Source organism: Bombina bombina, chromosome 2 (assembly GCF_027579735.1).
Source record: "Bombina bombina isolate aBomBom1 chromosome 2, aBomBom1.pri, whole genome shotgun sequence".
Lineage (NCBI taxonomy): Eukaryota > Metazoa > Chordata > Amphibia > Anura > Bombinatoridae > Bombina > Bombina bombina.
In genome coordinates this window covers 149,673,153-149,695,652 of record NC_069500.1, presented here as the reverse complement: position 1 = coordinate 149,695,652, position 22,500 = coordinate 149,673,153, and the positions used below count along the sequence as shown (strand labels likewise).

Below are 22,500 nucleotides of genomic sequence, written 5' to 3'. Positions count from 1 at the left end.
AACAGCATTACACTACTGGCAACTAGATGAACACATCTAGTTAGCCAATCACAAGAGATAAATGTGTTCAGGCACCAATCAGTAACTAGCTCCCACTAGTGTAGGATATGTGCGTATTCTCTTTTTTTTTTTTCAACAAGTGAATTTAAGCAAATTTTTTAAAACAAATGAATTTAAGTGTCTCAAAATTAGTCTATCTGAATCATGCAAGTTTAATTTTGACTTTCCTATCGCTTTAACTTTGTATCCAATTTGCTGATCTATGGTGTGTAGGAAATGACTTATACCTTAAGCTAATATATGGTTTATTTTCCTTTCTTTTGCCTTCTCTTAAAGGGATAGTGTACCTTAAGATTTGTTTTCCCTTTGTTTCCAATGACTTGTTATACTAGTTGCAGAGTATAAAATGTAAAACAAATTGTTCCTTTAGCTGTTCTTTCTCTTTGAAACCATAAAATGGGCTGAACTTGTTGGTAGATCAGACCTCCTTATCTTTTCACTTTTACACCAAAGCCCGATATTCACAGAAAACAACATATTTTAGTACACATGACTCCCACCCCAACTGGGAGTATAATGCTGGTGGCTCTTGTTTTCTAAAGTCAATACTTTAGACAGTAAAGTCTAATTTTAAACGTTCATGATTCAGATAGGGCATGTCATTTTAAACAACTTTCCAATTTACTTTTATCATCAAATTGACTTTGTACTCTTGGTATTCTTTGTTGAAAGCTAAACCTAGGTAGGCTCATATGCTAATTTGTAAGCCCTTGAAGGCTGCCTCTTATCTCAGTGCATTTTGACAGTTTTCCCAGCTAGATGGCGTTGGTTCATGTGTGACATATTGATAACGTGCTCACTCCTGTTGAGTAATTTGAGTCAGCAGTGTTTAGCTAAAATGCAAGTCTGTCAAAAGAACCGAGATAAGGGGGGAAGTCTGCAGAGGCTTAGGTACAAGATAAAGTGTATTAATATGGGTAATAAAGGGATTATCTATCTTTTTAAACAATACAAAATTTTGTGTTGACTGTCCCTTTTTAAATATTGACATTGTGAGCATGGGTAGCAGATTCGACAGGCAAAATCATCAATTTCAATTGAAAAAAAAATTAAAGGGTATTAGTAAAGATTTAATACACTACAGCAGGTAAAATGGATCATTGGGAACACATTTTGATAAAAAAAAATGTTAAAGCACACTATCCCATTTAGTGTAGTAGCTTTGCTTTGTTTGACTGTGTAAAATATCGCATTCCAACTTGGTTTTGATTTAATTTTTTTTCTTCTTCTTCTTACAGGCATTGCACGAACTCTTCAAGTGTCAGTATAACATTAAAGAAGCAATGGAAAGATACTGTTGCAGTCGAAAGATAACACATGGTAATGAACTGAACAGTATTTACCGCTAGCATCATGTGTTTAATCTAGTTTCCTTGATGTGCAATGATTATAATCTATTTTATTTTAGATGAAATAACGCCGTGGACAGAGGAGGAATGTAGAAATTTTGAGCACGCCCTTATATTACATGGAAAGGATTTTCATCTGATACAGAAAAATAAGGTAATAAATAATGTTACTTATCTGTGGGTTGTTCGGGACCAGTTACAAATATCCAGTGATAACCATGGTCCTCATATTTTATGCTTTATTCGCATTGGGCTGTCACTATAATTGTGAAATTTTATTTGCCCCCGTATTGTTTAGATCATATTTACTGAATAAAACTGTATGAGCTTGATATACTGCCCTATGACCAATGTGAAATATATGGGGCAAATAGCATCCTCCATTATGAATAAATGTATGCGCAATTTCCTTTGATGCACAGAGCTTATAATTTTTTATTAACGCACATTTTATCCTTTGAGAATTTGCTCTTTGTAGAGCATTTTTGGAGGTACTAACTTTGCCTAAACTACCTCTTCCTATATAGTTGATTTACATATAGAATATAGTATCTGATTTTAAGATCACCATGATATGGGATTGTGCCTAGCCTTATATAGTATACATAATTAGTGTTTTATCTCTAATATAGCTTCTGTTGACGGCTATATCCTGATATTTATTAAGGAGGCAACATTCAAGATTCAGAAGTTTTTCTAATAGTTTGCATTTTATTTAAGCACCATTTAATCTATCTTCTAATATTTTTTCTGTTTTCTTTAAAAAAAAAAATTCCTGGATACTTTGTTTTATTATACACATATCTTGGGTTTAAAAATGGCCCTTTATCTGCTTTCTCGTGATGTTCCCCTAAAAACCTTTGTAGGCTGGTCCACTCTTTAGCTTTAGAGAATATTCTTCTGTGGAGAAGAGAGATGTATATATTCTCTTTCTCTCCTCAAAGGTTTTAGGGAAATGTTGTATTAAAGGGACACTGAACCCAATTTTTTCTTTCTTTCATGATTCAGAGCATGAGATTTTGAGAAACTTTCTAATTTACTCATATTTTTTCTTCTTTTCCTATCTTTATTTTAAAAGCAGGAATGTAAATCTTAGCGGCCAGACCATTTTAGGTTCAGCACCATGGATAGCGCTTGCTTATTGGAGGCTTACATTTACCCACCAATAAGCAAGAATAACCCAGTTTCTCAACCAAAAATGGGCCGGCTCCTATGCATCACATTCCTGCTTTTTAAATAAAGAACATAAAAGAACGAAGGAAAATTAATAGGAGTAAATTGTAAAGTTGCTTACAATTGCATGCTCTATCTGAATCGTGAGAACAAATTTGAGTTTAGTATCCCTTTAAAGGGACACTCAGGCTAAATTAAATTTTCATGATTCAGATACAGCATGTAATTTTAAACAACTTTCCAATTTACTTCCATTAAAAAAAAATGTGCACAGTATTTTATATTTACAATTTTTGAGTCACCCGATCCTACTGAGCATGTGCAAGAATTCAGACTATACAAATATGCATTTGTGATTGGCTGATTGCTATCACATGGTACAAGGGGAGTGGAAATATACATAACTGCAATTTGTTATAAAAAAAAATCTACACATTTGAAGTGCTATTGCATTGTCTTATTGCTATTGCATTGTCTTATCTTGCATTTGTTGATTATGCAAATCTAATGTGTTGACTGGTCCTTTAAATGCAGATCTCAATTACAGCAATGTGTAATTCTCATTTTGCACACATGAAATGACGAGAGAAACTATGTTTTGACCTGATTTCTCTTACTTGGTGTATCCAGTCCACGGATTCATCCTTGTGGGATATTCTCATTCCCTACAGGAAGTGGCAAAGAGAGCACACAGCAGAGCTGTCCATATAGCTCCCCCTCAGGCTCTGCCCCCCCCAGTCATTTTCTTTGCCGCTCTAACAAGTAGCATCTCCACGGGAGGGTAAAGTGAATGTGGTGTTAGAATTTTTACAAAGGTGCTAGGGTCCCTCCTAGCGGTACTAAGACCGCGGGGCATTGCAGTAGCACCTTACCTAGACGACATCTTGATACAGGCGTCGTCTTTTCACAGAGTCAAGGACATTGTGCTGGCCTTTCTAAGGTCTCACGGGTGGAAGGTGAACGTCGAAAAAAGTTCTCTGTCCCCGCTCACAAGGGTTCCCTTCCTGGGAACATTAATAGACTCTGTAGAAATGAAGATATTTCTGACGGAGGTCAGGAAGTTGAAGCTTTTAACTACTTGCCGAGTTCTTCATTCCATTCCTCGGCCTTCTGTAGCTCAGTGCATGGAGGTAATCGGATTAATGGTCGCGGCAATGGACGTGGTCCCTTTTGCCCGAATTCATCTCAGACCACTGCAACTGTGCATGCTCAAACAGTGGAATGGGGATTATGCAGATTTGTCTCCTCAAATACAACTGGACCAGAAAACCAGGGATTCTCTTCTCTGGTGGTTGTCTCAGGATCACCTGTCTCAGGGAATGTGCTTCCGCAGACCGGAGTGGATCATTGTCACGACCGATGCCAGTCTGTTAGGCTGGGGTGCGGTCTGGGACTCCCTGAAAACTCAGGGCCTATGGTCTTGGGAAGAATCTCTTCTCCCGATAAACATTTTAGAACTGAGAGCGATATTCAACACACTCCAGGCATGGCCTCAACTAGCGGAGGCCAAGTTCATCAGATTTCAGTCGGACAACATCACGACTGTAGCGTACATCAATCATCAGGGAGGAACAAAGAGTTCCCTAGCGATGAAGGAAGTAACCAAGATCATCAAATGGGAGGAGGATGATCCTGCCATCTTTCAGCAATTCACATCCCAGGAGTAGACAACTGGGAGGCGGATTTTCTGAGTCGTCAGACTTTTCACCCGGGGGAGTGGGAACTCCACCCGGAGGTTTTTGCTCAGCTGACCCAGCTATGGGGCATTCCGGTATTGGATCTGATGGCGTCCCGTCAGAACACCAAACTTCCTCTTTACGGATCCAGGTCCAGGGACCCCAAGGCGGCATTGATAGATGCTCTAGTAGCGCCTTGGTCCTTCAGTCTAGCTTATGTCTTTCCACCGTTTCCCCTTCTCCCTCAGCTGGTAGCCAGAATCAAACAGGAGAAGGCTTCGGTAATTTTGATAGCGCCTGCGTGGCCACGCAGGACTTGGTATGCAGACCTAGTGGACATGTCATCTGTTCCACCATGGAAGCTGCCATTGAGGCAGGATCTTCTAATACAGGGTCCATTCAAGCATCCAAATCTAGTTTCTCTGCAACTGACTGCTTGGAGATTGAACGCTTAATTCTAGCTAAGCGTGGGTTCTCTGAATCAGTTATTAATACTTTGATCCAGGCCAGAAAGCCTGTTACCAGGAAAATTTACCATAAGATATGGTGGAAATATCTTTGTTGGTGTGAATCCAAGGGTTACTCGTGGAGTAAAGTTAGGATTCCCAGGATTTTGTCTTTTCTCCAAGAAGGATTGGAGAAAGGATTGTCGGCTAGTTCCTTAAAGGGACAGATATCTGCTCTATCCTGTTACACAAGCGGCTGGCAGCAGTACCAGACGTTCAGGCGTTTTGCACAGGCTTTAGTTAGAATCAAGCCTGTCTATAAACCTGTGGCTCCTCCATGGAGTCTTAATTTAGTTATTTCAGTTCTTCAAGGGGTTCCGTTTGAACCTTTACATTCCATAGATTTTAAGTTATTATCTTGGAAGGTTTTGTTTTTGGTAGCTATCTCTTCTGCTCGGAGAGTTTCAGAATTGTCTGCTTTGCAGTGTGATTCACCCTATCTGGTGTTCCATGCAGATAAGCTTGTTTTGCGTACCAAACCTGGTTTTCTTCCGAAAGTTGTTTCTAATAAGAATATTAACCAGGAAATCATTGTTCCTTTTCTGTGTCCTAATCCAGTTTCTAAGAAGGAACGACTATTACACAATCTTGATGTGGTTCGGGCTTTAAAATTCTATTTAAAAGCAACTAAAGATTTGAGACAAACATCATCCTTGTTTGTCTATTCTGGTAAGAGGAGAGGTCAGAAAGCGACTGCTACCTCTCTTTCCTTCTGGCTGAAAAGCATCATCCGATTGGCTTATGAGACTGCTGGACAGCAGCCTCCTGAACGAATTATAGCTCATTCCACCCGAGCTGTGGCTTCCACATGGGCCTTCAAGAATGAGGCTTCTGTTGAACAGATTTGTAAGGCAGCGACTTGGTCTTCACTGCATACTTTTGCCAAATTTTACAAATTCGATACTTTTGCTTCTTCGGAGGCTATTTTTGGGAGAGAGGTTTTGCAAGCAGTGGTGCCTTCCGTTTAGGTTACCTGACTTGTGCCCTCCCTTCATCCGTGTCCTAAAGCTTTGGTATTGGTATCCCACAAGTAAGGATGAATCTGTGGACTGGATACACCAAGTAAGAGAAAACAGAATTTATGCTTACCTGATAAATTACTTTCTCTTACGGTGTATCCAGTCCACGGCCCGCCCTGGCAATTAAGTCAGGTTCAAATTTATCTTTGTAAAACTACAGTCACCACTGCACCCTATGGTTTCTCCTTTTTCTCCTAACCGTCGGTCGAATGACGGGGGGTGGAGCCTGAGGGGGAGCTATATGGACAGCTCCGCTGTGTGCTCTCTTTGCCACTTCCTGTAGGGAATGAGAATATCCCACAAGTAAGGATGAATCCGTGGACTGGATACACCGTAAGAGAGTAATTTATCAGGTAAGCATAAATTCTGTTTTTTATTTAATGCTATATTGTTTAGTAATGGGATTACTCATTAGTTGTACACTATGTGGATGCACCTTGTTACATGTGTAACCAGGTGCTTTGTGCTGTGCAGGTGAGGTCGCGGACAGTTGCTGAATGTGTAGCTTTTTACTACATGTGGAAGAAATCTGAGCGATATGATTATTTTGCCAAACAAACAAGATTTGGAAAGAAAAGATATAACCATCACCCAGGAGTAACGTAAGTACAGCTTGTGATTTTTATGTTTACTCTGTAGGCCAGTGCTGTCTATTTTGTGTTTTTTAGATGTGTATACAGATTTAGTAGTTGATTAATTCAAGTGGTTAACTTACTCTAAAGGAGAGAAATGCTTTTGTACAGGCAAAGAAGCCTACTGATTTAGTTTTACAGTATTCAATAGGGATCCAGCGTTGTTAATGTAATTTGTTTGATACATTTGTTAGCTGTTGGGATCCAGCGTAGTTAATGTAATTCGTTTGATACATTTGTCAGCTAATAAGCTTTATATTTTTGTATCTCTTTTGATGTGTTTAATTACAGTGGCATAGCTGTTGCTGAATATTTATTTTCCATCTTAATGGGAGGAGAGTCCACGGCTTCATTCATTACTTGGGGGAATTAAGAACCTGGCCTCCAGGAGGAGGCAAAGACATCCCAGCCAAAGGCTAAAATACCTAATCCCCCCCCCCCCCCCCCCCTTGGCATAGAAGTGTCAGAAGATTCAGAGTAGTCTCTTATGGAGGGTAGTACTCTCCGAAATGGGACTGGAGTTTTAAGTAGTCCTGTCAGCCTCTCAGTGAGAGCATGGGTGAAAGAGTCTGGAGATGCAGGGAGAGTCTTTCTGCGAAACCATTGCAACTCGTCAATCATCGTTGACGAGTTTCGCTGCCTGCTTTCTACACTCAAGTCCATGTCAGGAGCAATGCTACTACCCTGTCGCACTTGAAAGGCCGTGGTCCTGTTCCACTGCATAGATTCTGGTTAGATTGTTTCATTTATACACATATATTGCAAGAAGACAGAGTCACAGTGTGTCCTTTTTATCTGTATAGAATCAAGGGTTTATATCCCTGGAACGGGGGTTATATGTACAGGGGGGGATTTATGCATATTTGTGTTTTGATGCTGCGGCATGTGAGATGAGGCTCTAGCAATGTGCAAACAGCAGGTTTTCTTGAGAGAGATCGGCGCAGACTCTTTTTGGCGCGTTTTTCTCTCTAGTGCTGGGGCGGTCCTGCATGGCACTCCATGTGAACGGGTGTGGCCTCCTTTTAACTTTCTCTTTCTTGATCGGCGGTTGCAGGAGACAAAAGATTTCTCTGTTGTCCGGGTCATAGGAGGTGGCGAGTGCCCCGGCCATTGGGATATAAAGGTGCCATTTAATTCTATCTAGTCCGTAATAAAGGCGCGAGCTATGGGGGGGACTCTGTTAGAGGGTACTTTCTCTTTAACCAAATCTAATACCTGTGTTTATTGTGAGGAGGTTCCGGTAGATCGACATGCTTTCATAAAATTGCATTATCTAAAAAGCATAAGATATATTTAGTACAATTTGGCAGCCAGATTTTGCAGATCAGTGGCAAACGGCTGTCTCTACGGCCTTCAATGCCTTACCACGTCCTGCTAAGCGAAAGGTAAAACATAACTATCCGTCCCAGGGGCCATCTACTCTGTTGGTTGTTTGACAGATTACCTGCTGGTGAAGACGACTCTGACTCCTCAGAGGACGCTCTTTCTGGGTCAGAATCGGCGACATCTAGACCTCGGACTGCAGAGGAGCCTGACTTTTTAAGTTTAAAATGGAGCATTTGCACTTCTTGCTGAAAGAGGTGCTTGCTACATTGAAGGTTCCAGAACCAAAACTTCCGGAGGAACCTTCGATCCCTAAGCTAGATGGGGTCTATGAGGACAGGATGGTGCCTCAGTTCTTCCTGGTTCCTGTTAAGATGGCTAATATTAAGAACAAATGGGAGAAACTTGGTTCGTCCTTTTCTCCCTCTACTTTTAGAAAACTGTTCCCTGTTCTGGACTCTCAGCTTGAGCAGTGGGGGGCCATTCTTAAGGTGGATGGAGGTATCTCCACCCTTGCTAAGCGTACAACTATCCCACTTGAGGATAGTTAATCATTCAAAAAGAGCCCATGGATAAAAAATTTGAATTCATGTTGAGAAAAACGTTTTAACTCACAGGGTTTGGTGTGACGCTCTGTCAGCTATGGTCGAGGTGGAGACTCACTTCAAGGAGATACAGGAAAGAATTAAAGGGCCACTGAACCCACATTTTTTTTTCTTGCGTGATTCAGAGCATGACATTTTAAGCAACTTTTTAATTTACTCCTATTATCAAATTTTCTTCATTCTCTTGGTATCTTTATTTGAAATGCAAGAATATGTTTAGATGCCGGACCATTTTTGGTGAACAACCTATGTTGTCCTTGCTGATTGGTGGATAAATTCATCCACCAATAAAGTGCTGTCCAGAGTCCTTAACCAAAAAAAAGCTTAGATGACTTTTTTTTTTCAAATAAAGATAACAAGAGAACGAAGAAAAATTTATAATAGGAGTAAATTAGAAAGTTGCTTAAAATTGCATGCTTTATCTGAATCACAAAAGTAAAAAAATTGGGTTCGGTGTCCCTTTTGAGTGGCTAATTTGTTTATCTGTGATGCAAATATGCATATTATTCGCCTGAATGCCAAGACATCAAGTTTCTGTTCTAGCCCGTAGGGCTTTGTGGTTAAAGTCGTGGTCTGCTGACATGACTTACAAGTCTAGATTACTATCGCTCCCGTTCTTTTTGGTCCAGGCCTGGACTCTATTATATCCACGGTCATGGGAGGTAAGGGTGCTTTCCTACCGCAGGGTAAGAATAAGCCTAAGAGGTCGACTTTTCATCCCATCGCCAGCAACCTGCCGCGAAACCCGAGCAGTCCAAGGGATCTTGGAAACCTGCTCAATCTTGGAACAAAGCCAAGCAGAGCAAGAAGCCTGCTGAGACAAAATCTTCATGAAGGGGTGGCCACCGATCCTTCTCTAGATCACGTAGGGGGCAGACTATCGCTTTTCATGGTGGCTTGGATGAGAGATGTTCAGGATCCTTGGGTTCTGGAGGTCATCGCCCAGGGATACAGGATAGGTTTCAAGACTCATCTGCCCAGGGGCAGATTCCTTCAAACCTATATTCAAGTCCCGAGAAGAGAGTACCTTCACGTGCCAATCCACAAGGATCACTTCAGATTCTTAAGATTTGTGTTTCTGACCAACACTTCCAGTTCGTGGCCCTACTGTTCAGTCTGGCGACTGCTGAGTCTTTCCGAAGTTTCTGGGAGCGCTTCTCGCAGTAGCGAGAGCCAGAGGTATTGCAGTGGCACCTTATCTGGACGACATCCTGGTCCAGGCTTTGTCATGCAGTCTAGCAGAGGCCCAATCGAGGACTCTTCTTCTGCGATCCCATGAATGGAAGATAAACGAGGGAAAGAGTTCCCTGCAACAGAGTGGAATTTCTGGGCACGATTGTAGATTCCATAGCCATAAAGATATTCCTTACAAATCAGAGACATTGCAAGATTGCATCCAGCTGTCTTGCCCTTCAGACCTCCTTAAGGCCATCGGTGGCCCGGTGTATGGAGGTGATTGGGCTCATGGTATCCAGCATAGATGTCATTCCATACGCCAGGTTCCATCTCAGATCCCTTCATTTGTGCATGTTGAGACAATGGAACGGCAATCACTCAGATCTCCCTGGACAACCGAACAAGGGAATCCCTCTTTTGGTGGATCTGCCCTGGCCAACTGTCCCAAGGGACATCCTTCTTAAGACCGTCCTGGGAGTTTGACCACAGACGCAAGTCTGTCAGGATGGGGAGCTGTTTGGGGTGCCAGGAAGGCACCCGCATCTATCATAAGGTGTGGAGGATCTACTTGTCCTGGTGTGAGGAACGTGGATATCCCTGGCATAAGGTTAGGGTATCCAGGATCCTGTCCTTCCTCCAGGATGGGTTGGAGAAGGGACTTTACGCCAGTTTCTTTAAAAGGACAGATTTCGGCTTTTTCGGTTCTGTTACACAAGAAGCTTGCGGAGCTTCCTGATGATCACTCCTTCGTTCATGCTCTGTCTAGGATCAGGCCTGTCTTTAGCTATCCACCTCCCCCTTGGAGCTTAAACTTGGTTCTTAGGATTTTGCAGAAGGCTCCGTTTTGAGATTATGCATTCGCTTGACATAAAAACTCTTTCTTGGAGGGTTCTATTGCTATTGCATTGGCACAGTCTGAGTTGCTGGCCTTGCAATGTAAGCCTCCTTATCTGGTTTTTCACGCCGATAAGGCTGTTCTTCACACTGGGTTGGGATTTCTTCTCAAGGTTGTGTCAAATCGTAACCTCAATCATGAGATAGTGGTTCCTTCCTTGTGTCCTAACCCTTCTTCAAAGGAAAGGTTGCTTCATAATTTGGATGTGGTTTGAGCCTTGAAGTTCTATCTTCAGGCCACGAAAGAATTCAGACAGACTTCGTCTTTATTTGTTGTGTATTCAGGGGACAGAAGGCCTCTTCTACTTCCCTTTGGTTGAGGAGCTTAATTCTCTTGGCCTATGAGACAGCTGGACATATGCCTCCTCAGATGATTACGACTCACTCAACTAGGGCTGTGGCCTATTCATGGGCCTTTTAAGAATGAGGCCTCTATGGAGCAGATTTGTAAGGCGGCTACTTGGTCCTCCTTACATACTTTTACAAAGTTTTACAAATTTGATGTTTCTTCTACTAGATACGAGTCCACTGATTCATCCTTACCTGTGGGATATTATCCTCCTGCTAACAGGAAGTGGCAAAGAGCACCACAGCAGAGCTGTCTATATAGTTCCTCCCTTGACTCCACCCCCAGTCATTCTCTTTGCCTATACTAAGTAATACGAAGAGGTAAAGTGAAAGAAGTGATACTTTTGCTTCTTCTGATGCTATTTTTGGGAGAAAAGTGCTTCAAGCAGTGGTGCATTCCGTTTAGGTATCGGTCTTGTCCCTCCCGTTCATCCGTGTCCTGTTGCTTTGGTATTGTATCCCACAAGTAAGGATGAATCCGTGGACTCGTCGTATCTAGTAGAAGAAAAGGAAATTTATGCTTACCTGATAAATTGATTTCTTCTACGATACAAGTCCACAGCCCTTCCTGTCTTTTTAGACTATATTTTTGTTTTCAAACTTCAGTCACCTCTGCACCTTTTTTAGTTTCTCCTTTTTCTTCCTATACCTTCTGTCGAATGACTGGGGGGTGGAGTCAAGGGAGGAGCTATATAGACAGCTCTGCTGTGGTGCTCTTTGCCACTTCCTGTTAGCAGGAGGATAATATCCCACAAGTAAGGATGAATCCGTGGACTTGTCGTTTCGTAGAAGAAATCAATTTATCAGGTAAGCATAAATTTCCTTTTTGCAGGCTGTGGTGCCCTCAGATTAGGGTCCGCCTCCTTTGCCCTCCCGTTTTTTTTTTTTTCATTCAGTGTCCTCTAGAGCTTGGGTATTTCCCATACGTAATGAATGAATGAAGCCGTGGACTCTCTTCCCATTAAGATAGAAAACATAAATTATGCTTACCTGATAATTTAATTTCCATCCGTGGGAGGAGAGTCCACGGCTCCCGCCGTTTCTCCGTTGTGCGGACCTAAATTTATTTTTGTTCTTCTAGCACCATTTATAGCCTGATATTTCTCCTACTGTTCCTTGTTCCCTTGGCAGAATGACTGGGGGGAGTGAGGGAGGTATTTGACTGGGGTGTCTTTGCCGCCTCCTGGTGTCCAGGCTCTTAATTCCCACAAGCAATGAATGAAACCGTAGACCTATCCTCCCACAGATGGAAATGAAATAATCAGGTTAGCATGATTTTGTTTTTGCGATCTAAGACTAATATCCAGATAATGTAGCCTTATAGTGATCTGCATACTAATTTTGATAATACAGTAGTCTGTTATTTATTGGGGTAACTAGCCTCTCTACAATGTAGTTTCTGCCTTGGTAATCCTTCACATTTATCTTGAGACATAAATGAGAAATCACTATTGTACTTCTACCCTGGAATTATATTTTCACTATTGCGACATTTTTAGAGACAAAAAAAGTAAGTGACTGCTTAAAGGAACAATGTTCTGTGGCATTCTGCTTAGAGTTCATTGTATTCAAAAGTGCAACAGGCACACAGACTTTTTCCCATCCCCCCCCCCCCCCCCCCCCCACCGGGGTTGCTTTATACGCATTCTGCCTCTTGTTTACATGGCTTTCTTTCATGTAGGTGGCAAGAGTCCATGAGCTAGTGACATAAGGGATATACATTCCTACTAGGAGGGGACAAAGTTTCCCAAACCTCAAAATGCCTATAAATACACCTCCCACCACACTCATACCTTTAGTTTTACAAACTTTGCCTCCTATGGAGGTGGTGAAGCAAGTTGTGCTTGATTTCTTCTGTTATATGCGTTTCTAAGCATTCTGAAGCCCAATTTCTCTGAGTACAGTGTTTGTCAGAGGGATGTGAAGGGAGTATTGCCTGTTTTTATGGTTTCACCCATGGGAAATCTATTCAAAGTCTCTCTGTAAGCGGTCGCAGGGATTCATCCCCTGCCTCACTTTTCAAATCGACGTTATACTCTTTTATACCATTACCTCTGCTGATATTTTTCAGTACTGGTTTGGCTGTCTGCTATATGTGGATGGTTGTCTTCTGGTAAGTATGTATAATATTTTTTTATTTTTTTTTAAGACACTCAGCTATGTTTGGCTCTTTATATATTATATTGTAAAGTTTTTTTTTAAATGTGTGTTTGCAAAAAAGCGAAGTCTATCTGTTTCAGTATGGAAATTGTTTGGGAAGATTATTTTTCTTACCTGGGGTTCCAGTTTTAATTTGGCTTTGTTTTCCAAATTTTCACGGGCAAACTAGGATTGCGAGGACGCAAAATGAAGTTTTTATTGCGTCTTTCTTGCCCCGAAACAAATTTTGGCACGATGTTGCATCTGTGAAGTCTAGTCATTTCCTGCGTCTTTGTTGACGTTACTTCTTTTGGCGCAAATTCACACTTGTTATGACACGAGTTGCATAATTTCCTGGTGTTGGCTTTTGCACAAAAAATAATAAAAATATTCACTTTTGCGTCATTCTTGGCGCAAAATTTTTTTTTTGTATTTTACCCCTCTTTCTTTAATGCTTCTGGTTCTCTTTATATCTTAAAAAGCTAAGATACATTAATTTTTTTGCATATACTTTAGCATAAGCATTTTTCTCATTCCTTAAACTGCTATATGAGGAAATTGGTTAATTTTGTTTTAAATATTTTTTTTTTTTGCAAGATGTCTGTCTGATCCTGCCTCTGATGTTGCTGTAGAAACTATGCTGCCTTAACACAGTTCTACCAAATCTAACTGTTTGTTGTAAATTAGTTGATTTTTCTTTAGCTCAATTATGTGGCATCTGTCATGACAAGCTGTTAAATGCTGATAATGTTTCTATCAGTACAAATACATCGTCTGTTGTTCCTTCAACATCTAATGTACCTGATATTCCTGCAGATGTAAATAAGTATATTGCTGCAGCTATAGAAAAGGCTATGTCTGCTATTCCGCCTTCAAATAAACGTAAAAGGTCTTTCTTTCATGTAATTAACAAGAGTCCATGAGCTAGTGACGTATGGGATATACATTCCTACCAGGAAGGGCAAAGTTTCCCAAACCTTAAAATGCCTATAAATACACCCCTCACCACACCCACAAATCAGTTTTACAAACTTTGCCTCCAAGGGAGGTGGTGAAGTAAGTTTGTGCTAGATTCTACGTTGATATGCGCTCCGCAGCAAGTTGGAGCCCGGTTTTCCTCTCAGCGTGCAGTGAATGTCAGAGGGATGTGAAGAGAGTATTGCCTATTGAATGCAGTGATCTCCTTCTACGGGGTCTATTTCATAAGGTTCTCTGTTATCGGTCGTAGAGATTCATCTCTTACCTCCCTTTTCAGATCGACGATATACTCTTATATTTACCATTTCCTCTACTGATTCTCGTTTCAGTACTGGTTTGGCTTTCTACAAACATGTAGATGAGTGTCCTGGGGTAAGTAAGTCTTATTTTCTGTGACACTCTAAGCTATGGTTGGGCACTTTATTTATAAAGTTCTAAATATATGTATTCAAACATTTATTTGCCTTGACTCAGAATGTTCAACTTTCCTTATTTCCAGACAGTCAGTTTCATATTTGGGATTATGCATTGAATTATCATATTTTTTCTTACCTCAAAAATTTGACTTTTTTCCCTGTGGGCTGTTAGGCTCGCGGGGGCTGAAAATGCTTCATTTTATTGCGTCATTCTTGGCGCGGACTTTTTTGGCGCAAAAATTCTTTTCCGTTTCCGGCGTCATACGTGTCGCCGGAAGTTGCGTCATTTTTTGACGTTATTTTGCGCCAAAAATGTCGGCGTTCCGGATGTTGCGTCATTTTTGGCGCCAAAAGCATTTAGGCGCCAAATAATGTGGGCATCTTATTTGGCGCTAAAAAATATGGGCGTCGCTTTTGTCTCCACATTATTTCAGTCTCATTTTTCATTTGCTTCTGGTTGCTAGAAGCTTGATGTTTGGCATTTTTTCCCATTCCTGAAACTGTCTTATAAGGAATTTGATCTATTTTGCTTTATATGTTGTTTTTTTTTTTTTTCTTACATATTGCAAGATGTCTCACGTTGCATCTGAGCCAGAAGATACTACAGGAAAACCACTGCCTGCTGGATCTACCAAAGCTAAGTGTATCTGCTGTAAACTTTTGGTAGCTATTCCTCCAGCTGTTGTTTGTAATAATTGTCATGACAAACTTGTTAAAGCAGATAATATTTCCTTTAGTGATGTACCATTGCCTGTTGCAGTTCCCTCAACATCTAAGGTGCAGAATGTTCCTGATAACATAAGAGATTTTGTTTCTGAATCCATAAAGAAGGCTTTGTCTGTTATTTCTCCTTCTAGTAAACGTAAAAAGTCTTTTAAATCTTCTCTCTCTACAGATGAATTTTTAAATGAACACCATCATTCTGATTCTTTGGACTCTTCTGGTTCAGAGGATTCTATCTCAGAGATTGATGCTGATAAATCTTCATATTTGTTTAAGATGGAATTTATTCGCTCTTTACTTAAAGAAGTACTAATTGCTTTGGAAATAGAGGATTCTAGTCCTCTTGATACTAATTCTATACGTTTGGATAAGGTTTTTAAAGCTCCTGCGGTTATTCCAGAAGTCTTTCCTGTTCCTAATGCTATTTCTGCTGTAATTTCCAAGGAATGGGATAAATTGGGTAATTCATTTACTCCTTCTAAACGTTTTAAGCAATTATATCCTGTTTCGCCTGACAGGTTAGAATTTTGGGACAAAATCCCTAAAGTTGATGGGGCTATTTCTACCCTTGCTAAACGTACTACCATTCCTACGTCAGATGGTACCTCGTTTAAGGATCCTTTAGATAGAAAAATTGAATCTTTTCTAAGAAAAGCTTATCTATGTTCAGGTAATCTTCTTAGACCTGCTATATCATTGGCTGATGTTGCTGCAGCTTCAACTTTTTGGTTGGAAACTCTAGCGCAACAAGTAACAAATCGTGATTCTCATGATATTATTATTCTTCTCCAGCATGCTAATAATTTCATCTGTGATGCCATTTTTGATATTATTAGAGTTGATGTTAGGTTTATGTCTCTGGCTATCTTAGCCAGAAGAGCTTTATGGCTTAAAACCTGGAATGCTGATATGGCTTCTAAATCAACTCTACTTTCCATTTCTTTCCAGGGAAACAAATTATTTGGTTCTCAGTTGGATTCTATTATTTCAACTGTTACTGGTGGGAAAGGAACTTTTTTACCACAGGATAAAAAGTCTAAAGGTAAAAACAGGGCTAACAATCGTTTTCGTTCCTTTCGTTTCAACAAAGAACAAAAGCCTGATCCTTCGTCCTCAGGAGCAGTATCAGTTTGGAAACCATCTCCAGTCTGGAATAAATCCAAGCCTGCTAGAAAGGCAAAGCCTGCTTCTAAGTTCACATGAAGGTACGGCCCTCATTCCAGTTCAGCTGGTAGGGGGCAGGTTACGTTTTTTCAAAGAAATTTGGATCAATTCTGTTCACAATCTTTGGATTCAGAACATTGTTTCAGAAGGGTACAGAATTGGTTTCAAGATGAGACCTCCTGCAAAGAGATTTTTTCTTTCCCATGTCCCAGTAAATCCAGTGAAAGCTCAAGCATTTCTGAATTGTGTTTCAGATCTAGAGTTGGCTGGAGTAATTATGCCAGTTCCAGTTCCGGAACAGGGGATGGGGTTTTATTCAAATCTCTTCATTGTACCAAAGAAGGAGAATTCCTTCAGACCAGTTCTGGATCTAAAATTATTGAATCGTTATGTAAGGATACCAACGTTCAAGATGGTAACTGTAAGGACTATATTGCCTTTTGTTCAGCAAGGGAATTATATGTCCACAATAGATTTACAGGATGCATATCTGCATATTCCGATTCATCCAGATCATTATCAGTTCCTGAGATTCTCTTTTCTAGACAAGCATTACCAATTTGTGGCTCTACCGTTTGGCCTTGCTACAGCTCCAAGAATTTTCACAAAGATTCTCGGTGCCCTTCTGTCTGTAATCAGAGAACAGGGTATTGTGGTATTTCCTTATTTGGACGATATCTTGGTACTTGCTCAGTCTTTACATTTAGCAGAGTCTCATACGAATCGACTTGTGTTGTTTCTTCAAGATCATGGTTGGAGGATCAATTTACCAAAAAGTTCTTTGATTCCTCAAACAAGGGTAACCTTTCTGGGTTTCCAGATAGATTCAGTGTCCATGACTCTGTCTTTAACAGACAAGAGACGTCTAAAATTGATTACAGCTTGTCGAAACCTTCAGTCTCAATCATTCCCTTCGGTAGCCTTATGCATGGAAATTCTAGGTCTTATGACTGCTGCATCGGACGCGATCCCCTTTGCTCGTTTTCACATGCGACCTCTTCAGCTCTGTATGCTGAACCAATGGTGCAGGGATTACACGAAGATATATCAATTAATATCTTTAAAACCGATTGTTCGACACTCTCTAACGTGGTGGACAGATCACCTTCGTTTAATTCAGGGGGCTTCTTTTGTTCTTCCGACCTGGACTGTAATTTCAACAGATGCAAGTCTCACAGGTTGGGGAGCTGTGTGGGGATCTCTGACGGCACAAGGAGTTTGGGAATCTCAGGAGGTGAGATTACCGATCAATATCTTGGAACTCCGTGCAGTTTTCAGAGCTCTTCAGTTTTGGCCTCTTCTGAAGAGAGAATCGTTCATTTGTTTTCAGACAGACAATGTCACAACTGTGGCATACATCAATCATCAAGGAGGGACTCACAGTCCTCTGGCTATGAAAGAAGTATCTCGAATTTTGGTTTGGGCGGAATCCAGCTCCTGTCTAATCTCTGCGGTTCATATCCCAGGTGTAGACAATTGGGAAGCGGATTATCTCAGTCGCCAAACGTTGCATCCGGGCGAATGGTCTCTTCACCCAGAGGTATTTCTTCAGATTGTTCAAATGTGGGGGCTCCCAGAGATAGATCTGATGGCCTCTCATCTAAACAAGAAACTTCCCAGGTATCTGTCCAGATCCCGGGATCCTCAGGCGGAGGCAGTGGATGCATTATCACTTCCTTGGAAGTATCATCCTGCCTATATCTTTCCGCCTCTAGTTCTTCTTCCAAGAGTAATCTCCAAGATTCTGAGGGAATGCTCGTTTGTTCTGCTAATAGCTCCGGCATGGCCTCACAGGTTTTGGTATGCGGATCTTGTCCGGATGGCATCTTGCCAACCATGGACTCTTCCGTTAAGACCAGACCTTCTGTCACAAGGTCCTTTTTTCCATCCGGATCTGAAATCCTTAAATTTAAAGGTATGGAGATTGAACGCTTGATTCTTGGTCAAAGAGGTTTCTCTGACTCCGTGATTAATACTATGTTACAGGCTCGTAAATCTGTATCTCGAGAGATATATTATAGAGTCTGGAAGACTTATATTTCTTGGTGTCTTTCTCATCATTTTTCTTGGCATTCTTTTAGAATACCGAGAATTTTACAGTTTCTTCAGGATGGTTTAGATAAGGGTTTGTCCGCAAGTTCTTTGAAAGGACAAATCTCCGCTCTTTCTGTTTTTCACAGAAAGATTGCTATTCTTCCTGATATTCATTGTTTTGTACAAGCTTTGGTTCGAATAAAACCTGTCATTAAGTCAATTTCTCCTCCTTGGAGTTTGAATTTGGTTCTGGGAGCTCTTCAAGCTCCTCCGTTTGAACCTATGCATTCATTGGACATTAAATTACTTTCTTGGAAAGTTTTGTTCCTTTTGGCCATCTCTTCTGCTAGAAGAGTTTCTGAATTATCTGCTCTTTCTTGTGAGTCTCCTTTTCTGATTTTTCATCAGGATAAGGCGGTGTTGCGAACTTCTTTTGAATTTTTACCTAAAGTTGTGAATTCCAACAACATTAGTAGAGAAATTGTGGTTCCTTCATTATGTCCTAATCCTAAGAATTCTAAGGAGAAATCGTTGCATTCTTTGGATGTTGTTAGAGCTTTGAAATATTATGTTGAAGCTACGAAATCTTTCCGTAAGACTTCTAGTCTATTTGTTATCTTTTCCGGTTCTAGGAAAGGCCAGAAAGCTTCTGCCATTTCTTTGGCATCTTGGTTGAAATCTTTAATTCATCTTGCCTATGTTGAGTCGGGTAAAATTCCGCCTCAGAGAATTACAGCTCATTCTACTAGGTCAGTATCTACTTCCTGGGCGTTTAGGAATGAAGCTTCGGTTGACCAGATCTGCAAAGCAGCAACTTGGTCCTCTTTGCATACTTTTACTAAATTCTACCATTTTGATGTATTTTCTTCTTCTGAAGCAGTTTTTGGTAGAAAAGTTCTTCAGGCAGCGGTTTCAGTTTGAATCTTCTGCTTATGTTTTTTGTTAAACTTTATTTTGGGTGTGGATTATTTTCAGCAGGAATTGGCTGTCTTTATTTTATCCCTCCCTCTCTAGTGACTCTTGTGTGGAAAGATCCACATCTTGGGTAGTCATTATCCCATACGTCACTAGCTCATGGACTCTTGTTAATTACATGAAAGAAAACATAATTTATGTAAGAACTTACCTGATAAATTCATTTCTTTCATATTAACAAGAGTCCATGAGGCCCACCCTTTTTTGTGGTGGTTATGATTTTTTTGTATAAAGCACAATTATTCCAATTCCTTATTTTATATGCTTCGCACTTTTTTTCTTATCACCCCACTTCTTGGCTATTCGTTAAACTGATTTGTGGGTGTGGTGAGGGGTGTATTTATAGGCATTTTAAGGTTTGGGAAACTTTGCCCTTCCTGGTAGGAATGTATATCCCATACGTCACTAGCTCATGGACTCTTGTTAATATGAAAGAAATGAATTTATCAGGTAAGTTCTTACATAAATTATGTTTTTAAAACTTCTTATAATTCTGATGAAATTTGTATTGACCGAAAACATACTGAAGTATCCACTGCTTATGAGGATCTCTGGTTCAGAGGATCCTGAATCAGACTCTGAAATTAATTAATCTTCCTATATGTTAAAGATTGATTATATTCGTTCTTTTTGAAGGAAGTTTAGGTTACTTTGGGTATTGAAGAGTCTAGTCCTCCTTGATAACAAAGCCAGTAAACTTTTTTTTAAATTCTGTTTTTAGTTCTCCAAAGGTTGCTCCCATATACGGCGCCGTCGGATAAACCAGCGATGTCCAGAAATCTGCGCAAGTACAAATTTCTGGCGTCGCCAGTGACTTGCGCCACGTTAGAAACTGCCGGCGCCTACAAAACCTGACTAAAGTCTAAATCACCCGCACTGTCTAACACGCCTCCCTAACATAGCCCGACACGTCTAACCCTCTATCCGCTATCCCCCCTCACTATCCTAACAATAAAATATGTATTAACCCCTAAACCTCCGCTACCTAATAAAGTTAACCCCTAAACCGCCGCCAGCTATATTAAATCTATAACCCCCTAAAGTGAGCCCCTAACACCGCCGCCATCTACCTTACCTACCCCCTAAAGTGAGCCCCTACCCCGCCGCTATCTATTTTAAAATGATTAACCCCTAATCTAATCCCCCTACCCCTCCGCCATCTATATTAAATTATTTAACCACTAAAATACTAAACTATCCCTACCACTAAACCCAAGTCTAACCGTACAAATAGCCCTGAAAAGGGCTTTTTGCGTGGCATTGCCCCAAAGTAACCGCTCTTTTGCCAGCCCTTAAAAGGGCTTTTTGCGGGACATACCCCAAAGAATTCAGCTCTTTTGCCAGAGGGCAGCTCGGCCTCTGATCGGAACAGCCAATAGAACGCAAGCTCAATCTGATTGGCTGATTGGTTCAGCCAATCGGATTGAACTTGAATCTGGCTGATTCAATCAGCCAATCAGATTTTTCTACCTTAATTCCGATTGGCTGATAGAATCCTATCAGCCAATCGGAATTCGACGGACGCCATCTTGGATGACGTCATTTAAAGGTACCTCATTCGTCGTTCAGTCGTCGGCCGGGATGGATGCTCCGCGTCTGTGGAGCGAAGAATGAAGATTGAAGATGCCGCTTGATGGAAGATGCTGCCCGATGGAAGAAGACTTTGCTGCCGCTTGGATAAAGACATCGCCGGGATGAAGACCTCTTCTTTGCCGCTTGGATAGACATTGCCTGGATCGGATGAGGAGTTCGGCCCGGCGTGGTGAAGATAGGGTAGGGAGATCTTCAGGGGGGTGGTGTTTTAAGGGGGGTTTGGGTTAGATTAGGGGTATGTGGGTGGTGGGTTGTAATGTTGGGGGGTGGTATTGTATTGTGCCCCGCTAATGGCCCTTTTAAGGGCTGGTAAGGTAAAAGAGCTTTGAACTTTTTTTAATTTAGAATAGGGTAGGGAATTTTTTTATTTTGGGGGGGCTTTATTATTTTATTAGGGGGCTTAGAATAGGTGTAATTAGCTTAAAAATCTTGTAATCTCTTTATTTTTTGTAATTTAGTGTTTGTTTTTGTAATTTAGTTTAGTTTATTTAATTGTATTTTTAGATAGATATTTGTAGTTTATTTAATTTATTGATAGTGTAGGTGTATTTGTAACTTAGGTTAGGATTTATTTTACAGGTAATTGGGTAATTATTTTAACTAGGTAGCTATTAAATAGTTCATAACTATTTAATAGCTATTATACCTAGTTAAAATAATTAACAATTTACCTGTAAAATAAGTATAAACCCTAACATAGCTACAATGTAATTATTAATTACATTGTAGCTATCTTAGAGTTTATTTTATAGGTAAGTATTTAGATTTAAATAGGAATATTTTAGTTTATAATATGAATTAGATTTATTTAATAAGAATTTAGTTAGGGGTGTTAGGGTTAGATAGAGTTAATATAGTTAATATAAATACTATAGTAACTATATTAACCCTAATATAATTAGGGTTAATATATATAATGTAATCACTATATTAACTATAATATACTTAGGGTTAATATAGATAATATAGCTGGCGGCGGGGTAGGTAGATTAAATTAGGGGTTAATAATTTTAATATAGATGGCGGCGGTGTAAGGGGCTTACATTAGGGGTTAATACTATTAATATAGGTGGCGGCGGTGTAGGGAGGGCAGGTTATAGGGCAAAATAGCTGTTTACTTTGGGGCAAAGTTCCGCAAAAGGCCGTTTTAAGGGCTGGTAATAGAGATAATTATTTTAGGGGGATTAGATTAGGGGTTATTATTAATATAGCTGGCGGCGGTATAGGGGGATTAGATTAGGGGTTAATATTTTTTATATAGTTGGCGGCGGTGTAAGGGGTCAGATTAGGGGATAGATCAGTTAGATGGTGGTGGTTTTAGGGGCTCACAGTAGGGGGTTAGTTTATGTAGATGGCGGTGGGGTCCGTGAGCAGCGGTTTAGGGGTTAAATACTTTATTAGGGAATGCGGCGAGGGATCGCGGTTGACAGGGAGATAGACATTGCGCATGCGTTAGGTGTTAGGTTTTATTTAGCAGCTAGTTTAGAGAGTTACGGGGCTCCAATACTCAGCGTAAGGCTTCTTACGTCTGCTTTTTGTGGCGAGGTGAAAATGGAGTAAGATTTCTCATGTGTGTGTGTGTAATAAATATATATGTATATATGTGTGTGTGTGTGTAATAAATATATATGTATATATGTGTGTGTGTAATAAATATATATGTATATATGTGTGTGTGTAATAAATATATATGTATATATGTATGTGTGTGTAATAA

At 40.4% G+C, this 22,500-nt stretch overlaps 1 protein-coding gene across 2 annotated transcripts in view; it reads left to right on the top strand.

Moving 5' to 3' along the window:
* MIER3 (MIER family member 3) overlaps nt 1-22,500 on the top strand; it is a 77,989-nt gene that overhangs the window by 36,822 nt on the left and 18,667 nt on the right. For both annotated transcript variants that reach the window (XM_053701293.1, XM_053701291.1), the window contains 3 exons: nt 1,299-1,380; nt 1,469-1,563; nt 6,258-6,385. In XM_053701293.1, coding sequence (XP_053557268.1) covers nt 1,299-1,380; nt 1,469-1,563; nt 6,258-6,385 — 305 coding nt within the window. The remainder of the gene's footprint in view (nt 1-1,298; nt 1,381-1,468; nt 1,564-6,257; nt 6,386-22,500) is intronic.